At 41.2% G+C, this 9,646-nt stretch overlaps 1 protein-coding gene across 1 annotated transcript; it reads right to left on the bottom strand.

Annotated features, from left to right (window-relative positions):
• Positions 1–1,653: 1,653 nt before the first annotated feature.
• klf5a (Kruppel-like factor 5a) lies at positions 1,654–9,151 on the bottom strand. The gene is made up of 4 exons (XM_020921493.2): positions 8,780–9,151; positions 6,910–7,918; positions 5,606–5,665; positions 1,654–3,748 (listed from the first exon to the last, which is right to left on the bottom strand). Exons 1-4 carry the CDS (start codon positions 8,945–8,947, stop codon positions 3,570–3,572), a joined length of 1,416 nt encoding a protein of 471 aa, XP_020777152.1. The 5' UTR covers positions 8,948–9,151; the 3' UTR covers positions 1,654–3,569.
• Between the last annotated feature and the right edge of the window lie 495 nt (positions 9,152–9,646).

Below are 9,646 nucleotides of genomic sequence, written 5' to 3'. Positions count from 1 at the left end.
CTTGTGACATGCAAAATTATACTTATGAAATTTAAAATTCATCATGAACAAATATTGCACTGGCATGTACTGGTAGAATAACAGGCAGTGTTAAAGGGCTAATATTATGCTATTTTCTGATCTATGTTTTAATGTTTCTTCATCAAAAACATACCTGTTTTGTTTCATTCACACATTTAATGCTCAAACCCTGCATATTTAGGTTGAAATTAAATAGAACACATTTGATGTCATGTGATAGAAAGTGCCCCACTGTGTTTTTAAACTCCATACAACTTTACTAGAATCATTTGGATAATTTCATGACATCACAAAGTGTCAAAGAGCATTTTGAGCTTTGGAGATGTAGACAAACTAATAATAATGGATTACTCAAACAAGTGTGAATGAAACAAACACAAACACAACACAACATTATAACAACCTCATAAGAATCAGTTTTGTGTAATATAGGACCTTTACATAACTCAAAGGTGTATCATGTAACTTTTCTGGTTGGATGTTTGCAACCTGTTTCTATCTCCATGGGGATGTTAATACTTTTCCACAGTATATAGCATTAAACTTATCTATCTTGCATGTAGTAAATCCCATATGTTTTATGGTATCAAAGACCTTAAAAACACTCATTGTTACTGAGTGGGGTCATCTCTCCACAGATCTGACCTGTAACTTGGCCCGGTAGTGTTCCCAGCCTGTCTCTGTGTCTCTGAATAACTTAATGCTATACTGTGGAACATTCCAGGCAAAACAATCACATCACATGTATACAAGGAGAATGTGGCAGGCTCTCAAGTCTGAAATGTTGTACATCTTTTTAAACTTTCATGCAAGAATTTTTTTTTAAAGAATTTAGTATTAAACTAGAACTGCTTTAACTTTAACTTTCTTTAACTTTTTTCTTAACAGTTTAATGAGATTGGGCAAATGGTTCTACTGTTTCCAGCTGTTTCCAGTGCTGATACCTTCACTCAACATTACCTGCCATCTGGAATTAATGTGAACCAGGACTTGAACTTGGCAGGGCACTTGGCAGGTGAATAAACTTGTTGAACAGTATTACAGATGGATCTTCAAATTCTTGGTAAATTATCTTTCTACTTTAAATTATGCAAGTTGTATTTCTTACAGCTCCTCAACACACCACAGATAAGAATCAAAATGTTAAAGGTTCAATGTGTTTTAACAATAACTAGACCTAAAAATGTGTGGTTAATTAATATCATATGGCTTCTGGTACTCACAAGAATAGCAACAAAATGGGGAAAAAGTGACTATTAATAGCATATAGAGAGTGAATGCTTATGAATTACTTGGGTTGTTACATAGTGCTTAAAATGTTGCTAGTTTTTCCAGATTTTAAAGGTGCCCTGTGTAACTTTTCTGTCTTTTTCCACCAGTGATGTTATTGCTTTGCCTTGGATGTCCCACAGTATGGCATTAAACAAATATAACTTGTATTTATTCAGCTACATGTTTTTATTTCTCAAAACTACCACAAAACATGGTGATGTGGCCTGCTTGTTTTGATAAAGATAGGTAAATTAAATGCCATACTGTAGAATATTTCAGGAAGCAGGAAAATCCCCTACCAGAAAAGTTACAGTGTACCTTTAAATCTAAATTTGAGTGTAAAATATATGAACACACATGTAAAAAGTGTCAGTTGACTTTATTAGGATCAGATTCACTCAGTTGATGAAAAACAACTTTTGTCTTTGGAACGTTTTACCATGGAAGAAGAAGAATCTACAAAATAAATTGCTTTAAGGACAATATAAAACAATGGCATCAAAATATTTTAGACAAGAAAAAGACAAAATAGGGCTCAATTTTTTGGATGCAGGGCAGTTTTAACTTTTGCCCTTTTGTTTAGAAAATCATATGACAAAAGAGCTTCAACAAAAATCAATAGTATTTACAGTGCATATATTTACATTAAGGCATTTTTGCTGGGGAGAAAGACAGTGTATCTGATGCACCCCCACTTCTACACTATCAAATAAATAATCAGATTTATTAATAAACATTACAGTGCGATATTGTCTTTATACTACCTGCAGTGACGAAACATGTACAGTTTTAATGGGGACCCAAACTACACAATTAGCTGTCCATTTCAAATTGGCCCACAAAAACCCAATACAAGTTAGTAGACAGTCAGTTTTTTTCTACTTATTAGAAATGCAATGAACATTTAAAATTGTACCAAGTTCGTACCAGGATGAGCAAGTAACCTAGAGCCATCACTTTACAGCACCACATTTTAAAAATCCTCTCAAATCTGCTACCACGGAAATGAAACACAGGAGGCACTTAAAAGTTCTTGATGCATGAGCTGATACTTTGGTTTAAAAGAAACAAAACAAAAAAAAACTACAGTAAATGTTATCTTCTTTAAACATAGTCCCTTCTTTTTTTAATAATCTCCAGATATAAACAGGAGATTAGAGAGAGAGGCTTCCACATTGCATAAAACGTGATCATTGCCATCTTGCCACATTAAACTCTTCCATCAATTCAATTAACAACAATAATGTATAGCCAGGCCCGTCGACAGAGATTTGGGGGCCCAGGGGAAGAAGCCACACATGGGACCCCCCCCTCTAATATAAATTAATAGGAAGTGAGTCAAATTCTGGGCCCCTAAAATCCTGGGGCCCAGGACAACATACCCCTTTATCCTCTCCTGTCTACTGCCTTGTGTATAGCGCTTAATCTACAGTATTGTCTCATACTACCAACATGCAATAGCATCAGATGGTTTTGACTTTAGAATGTGAAGTTTATTCGAATGACTTTGGGATCTCAATTATATCAATGAAGACTGTATGTCTAAGGTTTCTGTTGACATTTTCCCAGCGTGGACATCTAGTGAAAGACAAACTAAATAATTAATCGCTAATTGCTGCTCTTAACAACCATCTCTCTCCCATCTTCCTTCGCAGTCGTCCTCAGATCCATCTAAAATCAAAAATCTTTCCCACTCTGAGCTCTCCCCTCTCGGACTCCCTTCTCTATCTCTCCTGAGTATCAAAGCCTTCAATTTTTAATATCAGAACAACAGTGATTTATGTCTGCCGTGGGGTGATTTGAGTGCTCTTGTGAAATTCAGTCCGTTAGTGATAATGATCATTCACTGGTGAAAGAGAAACTTGGGTATCGACAAGGCCTATGTAATTACAGATTTTAGTGCAAACCAAAGGAAAATATAGACATTTGAATTTTCCAGTTATTTAAACAAACTAACAAACCTGAAGGTAAACAAAGATTTGGTTTGGCTAGTCTGATAAAAGTTTTATTTAAATATAAAAAAATAAAAAAGCCTGATCAAAATTAAAATATACAAAATATGTAAGTGCTTTCATTCCAGTCATAAAAACAGTCTATGGAGACATTTGGTGACACAGTTTGCTTTGACTGGTAGTATTGCAAAAGCAAATGCATCTACGAATTAAGAGCCTAGAAGTCAATCTGGCCATTGTTATTGTTCCTAAACTTCCATTTTTGATTAAGATCAACAGTTCTAGTATCATGGTAGCAGCACCAGGGTGGTGGTGTTTGTAACACTAGTTCTGATGCCTCTTCATGTGCAGGGCAAGGTGGTCCGAGCGGGAGAAGGAGCGCGAGCACACAGCGCACTGAAAAGGCTTCGCTCCGGTGTGTTTCCTGTAGTGCCGTGTAAGTTCATCTGAGCGAGCGAAGCGCCAGTCACAGCTGTCCCATGTGCACCGGTACGGCTTCTCACCTGCACAGCAAGAAACACAACAATGACACTGTTGTCCTAAAATAACAGTTTGAGTTACAATGGCATAAGTCTAATGACAGGAGTAATGATAAGTGAAATGCTTCAGTTGCCAATGAGCAGCAGGCCATTATTATTAAAGCATTCAAACTCCTTAAGTTAACAATGATTCATGCATTTGGGTGGAGGAACTGGGAAAACAGGCTTATCTGAAAGATCCAGTCTTTTGACAAGAGTCATAAGGCAGTCACAGGCATTCAGCCTGTGCACATGCAGCAGCACTGCACAGGTTCCCACGAAATACTCGTCAATCATGTGTCTCAATGAGCAGCTCCAACTAAAGGGGCTTCAACCTGTGACACTGCTCCTCTGCAGGCTCTACGCAGCCTTCAAACAGATACTTGGAGACCGTACTTAAACCTTTCTGCCTTATCATCTATGATTTATGTTTGTCAAACTTCTGCCAACTAAAATAATAATACTAACTGCTGTTAATGAGCCCTTTGACTTACAGGCAGCTGCAACCTGTAGCTTTGCAATAAACCCACTATTATTTGAATAATGATCCATTTTAATAGTTCTTATTTGTTTTGTCCAATTTACCTAAGGTTGTATGATGTCATTTGATGATGGCTTTATGCAAACATGCCGAAGCAAATGCTATGGAATAAGCAGACCTATAAGAATTTGAATTGAAATCTTTGAAAAACAAATTAAGTTGTTACAAATTCTTTGTATTAAGAAGAAAAACCAAACAACACAGACGAGGGAAGAGTGAGGAATGAGAGGGAGGAGCGCCTGTTTTTTACAACACAAAGTGGCGCAGGCACACGCTCGCCGCACACAAATAATCAGGGTAATGGATGTTGATGGAGATTAGAGTGGGAACTCCCACCGGGCACAAATGCATTAGGAATCATCTCACACAGATTACTGACAGGTGTGTGCGGATGTATGTGTGTGTTTGTGTGTGTGTGCATGTGTGTGTGTGTGTGTGTGTGTGTGCATCAGAGCAGTTCAATGTGAAGAAAGGGAGAAAGAAAGGAGCAGACAAAGATTGAAAGAGTGGACCAGGGTGGAACTCAAGGTGGGGGGCACACAACAGAGAGAAAGAAGACAACAATGTAAAAGAAAAAAGTGATAGAGATTGATGCCAGCGCCGCGCACATCTCTTTACATGTCGTGTTCTTGTCTTGTGGGCTTTAATAACTGCAATAACCACAATCAGCCTGCAGCATGAATGACGCCAGTTGTAATTGGCATGTCATGTTTTCAATAGATAGATGCTAAGCACGCACACCCACAGCGCTGTCCTTGGCACACTTGGAAACACAAGTTCTATACCAATAAGAAGAACAAGTTAGGAGAGGAATGTGGAGAAATAAACGTCATCTTTGTTGTGTAAGCTGCTCTGAGATGGACCAATCACTTTTAGAGACTAACTGTTCACTTGCAATTTCCAACTGGAGAAAATATAAGTGAATAAAACTAGATCATATCTGTAAGTGTGAGTGCAAATACAATAATGTGAAACTGCAAAAAAGTTTTCAACATTAACATGGAACAGATTAACTTCTGTCCCAAGAGAGATGGCACCACACGTCTCACACTGAGCACATACCTACAGAGTCATCCCTCTGGCAGAAGTGTGTTACTTCCACCTGTTTTAATGGAATAGTATATTGGGCAGAGGATGGGAATGAGGTAGGATACATTTACACACACATGCCAAGAACACAACACTCTGCCTAGCAACACGGTGCCAGTACAGATATGGAAATACAAGTCTCGTGGGCAGCCGACATTTCTTGACGAGTCCATTTTAAAAAGTGACATTAATTGGAAGAATCTCTTACTTACCCGTGTGTGTTCTGAGATGGGCTTTCAGATGAGATGATTTGGTGTAAACCTTCTTGCAGCCTGACAACACAGATAAACACAAACAGATCCTTACTGTGAGTAATTCATAATCTATTTGCAATATGAAATAACCAAGACACCGAGCTGTGGAATGGGAGAAATGTGAGCTAATGAAAAACAGAGTTTGTTTTGCATTTCTTGGGAGAAGTCTTTGAAATATACTGTATGTGGAAATAATGTTGTTTTAAACTTAAAAAAGGTAGAAAGAGTAGAAAAGACAATCAATATATAGTCAATATTTACACCTAAAATGCTGATGATTTGTCAGCATAAAACAGCTGTAGGTCAGAATGTAACTAATACATGTATGTTTGTGAACTATACTAAGCTCTGAAGAGTAGTCACCGCATTAAATAAATATTAAATTGGGGAATACATCCCAAGGTTTACAAGCGCAGACTTGTACGAAGAAGTTCCACTGAATCCCATTTTACACACTGCTGCGGGCTAGTTGACATTACGCATCCTACAAGTAGCTGCACATCATATAGCTATAGTAGATTTAGCTGTAGCTTTTGAGCAAGCTTTGCCAAATAAGCCCTTTAATTTGCTTCAGAGCATGCAAATTCAGTGGAGCCTGTTTGCAAATGTGTGTGGGAAAAACAGCTCAAACGACTAAGGGCAGAAAGTGCTTGAGAGTCTGTGATACCAGTTGGTCACAGTCAGGTTAAATACATCTGATAAGTATTTAAGCTTGGGCTGACATACAGGACTATCTAATTAACACAAACACATGCACCCACACACTGACACCAGCAATGCCGACAAAGCCTCAGCAGTCACTCTATCAAAAGTACTGGTCTATGTAAGATGGAATATTTCACTGTAGTTCTGCAAGCAGATATTTAATTATAAGGCTGTGACAGGAACTCCCATTGCCAAACAAGTTAAATGTGCCATGTACCACCTTCAGTCATTCCTCTGGCACACAATCACAATATGACTCAGAGTTTGGAGAAAGATAACTTGAACTTTGGAAAACATGAGAGGAGTCAGCCAAGTGACAATATCAAACTCGATTCTCAAACTATAAGACACACAGGTGGCAGAAGATACAGTCTCGTCTTTTTATCAAATTTATACTGCAGGATTTCTAGTTTCTAGGTTCAACTATTCCTCCTCACAAACTTAAGGATGATGTATTTGTGTAACATGTAACATGAGCTGTATAACTGGTGGTTTAGTTAGAATGTGACAAGGTACTTTGTTTGAACTGCAGCGAGAACAGTTTTATTAGAGCATACCTGGGTAATCACAATGGTGAATCCTTCTTTTCTCAAGATCAGGGTTGTTCCGCCGGTTATATCTGACTGGCATGGTGGTCTGAGAGGGAGCTGGAGTGCTTTGTGGTGCTTGAGGGGGTCCTGATGGAGCTGGCCCGGGCACAGGAGAGTGATGAGGCAGGGAGAGGTTAGCACCAGGGCTGTGGCCCAGGCCAGGGCTGCTCCCTGCAAGCTTGGAGGCGATGGAGGCAGCATATGATGGAGGGGGAGACAATGTGTGGAGCAGCTCCTTTTGCCTGTCAGGACTGCCAGGCTCGGAGCTGGGTGGGGAGGGGGGCAGGTAGGCGGGCTGCTGGAGGAAACGGGGGTGTGTGTGGGCACCAGGACGTGTGTATGACCCGTTGTTAAGGCCACAATATTCAGGCTTCGTACTCTGCTGTTCGTGGTAAGGTGTGTGAATAGGTGATGGTCCTGTGGGCATCTGAGAATGATGATGTTCCATAATGTTTCCATGGTGATGTTCCAGACCGGAGTTCAGAAGCTGAAACAGAGAGCTGCCGTTGTCGTGGAGCGCATGTTGTTCAAACTGAGGGGGCATTTCTTGTTTAATAAACACCTCAGAGCCTGAACCGTTGCAAACATTTCGAGAGTTGTTAAAAACACTAAAGTCTGGTAAACCTGTCATGTCCATAGGCATCCCACTGGCAGCATGTCCGGGGCTGCAGTTACTGGTGCTGCTGGGGCACTGAGGGGGGAGATGAGCAGAGAAGCACTGGGCAGTGGGCTCTGTTTTGATTTGGGGCACAGTGGAGTGGTTTTGGTCCTGAGGCAGCCGTACCTGCTGACACAAGCCCATTCTCAAATAGGCAACGTCCTGGAGATACAGGTTCATGTTGAGAGTATAGGGGGCACCTGTCTGATCATCACTGAAGAACTGGTCCATCACAGACACGGGCTCTCGGGTGGGCTTTTGCTGGCCGTCTCCTGATGGTTGAAGAAAAGAAAGATACCTGTCCAGTTCACACTTTGTCTGTGGAAAAAAACAAACAAACTGTGTTAATATCACAAGAAGAAACAGAGCTCAGACCTCAATGTAAGGGAGACAGGTTTGATAATACGGTCACTGCAAAAGCATTTATCAAGTAGTCATCAATAAGTCCCTGCCACATTCCCTTTCTGGCTGCGAGGTCATCTCAAACCCAGCAGGGATAAAGCACATTAAAAACAAAACACTGAGCGTTAAGAAGTACTCTATAAGATCATGGCTGTATGCAAATGCAAATAATATGACATTTGTAATATTGTTTTTGACATAAACCTGGAGGGTAAGTGAACAGGGATGTGACAGACACTTGACGCCTGCAGTAGCCAGGGCTGGCAGTGCAACATGAAAGGCAATGGGGAAACACCCATGCCTCCTGCCTGCAGCAGCAGCAGCAGCAGCAGCAGTACTGAGGCATGGCTGCTATTTCTAGCCTCCTGATCCGAACAGCTGTTGAGACCTCCCTCCTCTTAGGCTTGACAAGTTTTCTGCCTGGACTACTGAGCTCGGAGGGAGCTTTGAATCAGGGGGCTGCGGAGTCAGTTGCTGTCAGCATGGTATGATAGTCAGATCGGACGCCAAAAAGAGCCCAACAACTGCTGGACCAACTGGCAGGAGGGCGAAACACGCGGAGAAGAATGCGTTTACAGGCTGAGCCGCGCGCCAGCCTGCCACTGGCAACATCCATGTCCGTGCGTTTGTTCCCTTATGATTAAATACAAAGTAGTCTATAATCCATTTAAAAGGAATTATTGAAGCGAAACAAAACAAGCACGTCTGCCACGCCCATTCAATGAAAAACACGGTGTTCCATCGCCCGTGCTGACTACTAATTTCCAAAAGACATACCTGCGAGTAGTCGTTTTGGCCGCTCTTGTCTGTGTCCGGGATCTTGGAGTCCAAGCCGAACAGCGCGGAGTCCTCCAGAGGAAAACCCACCGGTAGACCAGACTTTTGCAGCGTATAGAAGGGCTCCTCCTGCCCCCCGCCGCCGTTCATCGTCAATGTCGCGGCCATGAAGCTCCGACGCAGCACAAATGAGCTCGGGGGAGTTGGGGGGAAAGTGATGATGCTACAGAGGTGTACGCTCAAAGAGGAGTCGTGCGTCTGCGGCTGTCTGCTACATCTCCTTCCTCTGGTTTCATCCCTCCACTGACTCCTTGCAGTTTTCTATGTCATGTTGCAGGGCGGGGCTGTCCAGAGTAAATACAGCGCACGCACCGCCTCCTGAATCTTTAAAAAACCTTTGATCATTCATGCACCGGCCACCGCCCTGCGCGCCATCTAAATACATTATCTGTGCCGTAAAGTGAGCGCAAAGCACGCAAACCGCAGTGAACACAGGGGCAGCGAAGGTTAATGCAATTGATCCACATTAAAAGTCAGGTCAATTTATGCATTAATACATTTTTCTATTATGAAGGCATTTTTTTCCCTTCTGCATAAAAAAGGTAATCGTTTGGGTTCTGACAGCATATTCCCAAAGTCTATATATTTGTATTTACTATAACTTAAAGGTGCACTGTGTAACATTTCTATTGGAGGTCCGCCACCTGCTTGTCTCCATAGAAATATTATTGCTTTGTCTAGAATGTTTCATAGTGTAGATTAAACACAAGGGTGACATGCAGGTTACAGCACTACGCTACATTACAATGCAGATCTGTGGAGAGTCGCCCCTATTCACACAAGAAACTTTTGTATTTTTGAGCAATA

The sequence above is a fragment of the Boleophthalmus pectinirostris genome, unplaced genomic scaffold (genome assembly GCF_026225935.1).
Source record: "Boleophthalmus pectinirostris isolate CB_2022bp ecotype Guang Dong unplaced genomic scaffold, ASM2622593v1 HiC_scaffold_5, whole genome shotgun sequence".
Lineage (NCBI taxonomy): Eukaryota > Metazoa > Chordata > Actinopteri > Gobiiformes > Gobiidae > Boleophthalmus > Boleophthalmus pectinirostris.
Note: the sequence above shows the minus strand (reverse complement) of the source record. Positions and strands in the feature narration are given on the sequence as shown.

What these genes read in the sequence shown, in the direction of transcription:
- klf5a (XM_020921493.2), bottom strand. Translation starts at nt 8,947, where the DNA reads ATGGCCGCGACATTGACGATGAACGGCGGCGGGGGGCAGGAGGAGCCC. An exon ending in GCCAAAACGACTACTCGCAG is followed by an intron (nt 7,919 to 8,779) that starts GTATGTCTTTTG and finishes TTTTTTCCACAG; the next exon opens with ACAAAGTGTGAACTGGACAG. An exon ending in TCACCATTGTGATTACCCAG is followed by an intron (nt 5,666 to 6,909) that starts GTATGCTCTAAT and finishes CTGTGTTGTCAG; the next exon opens with GCTGCAAGAAGGTTTACACC.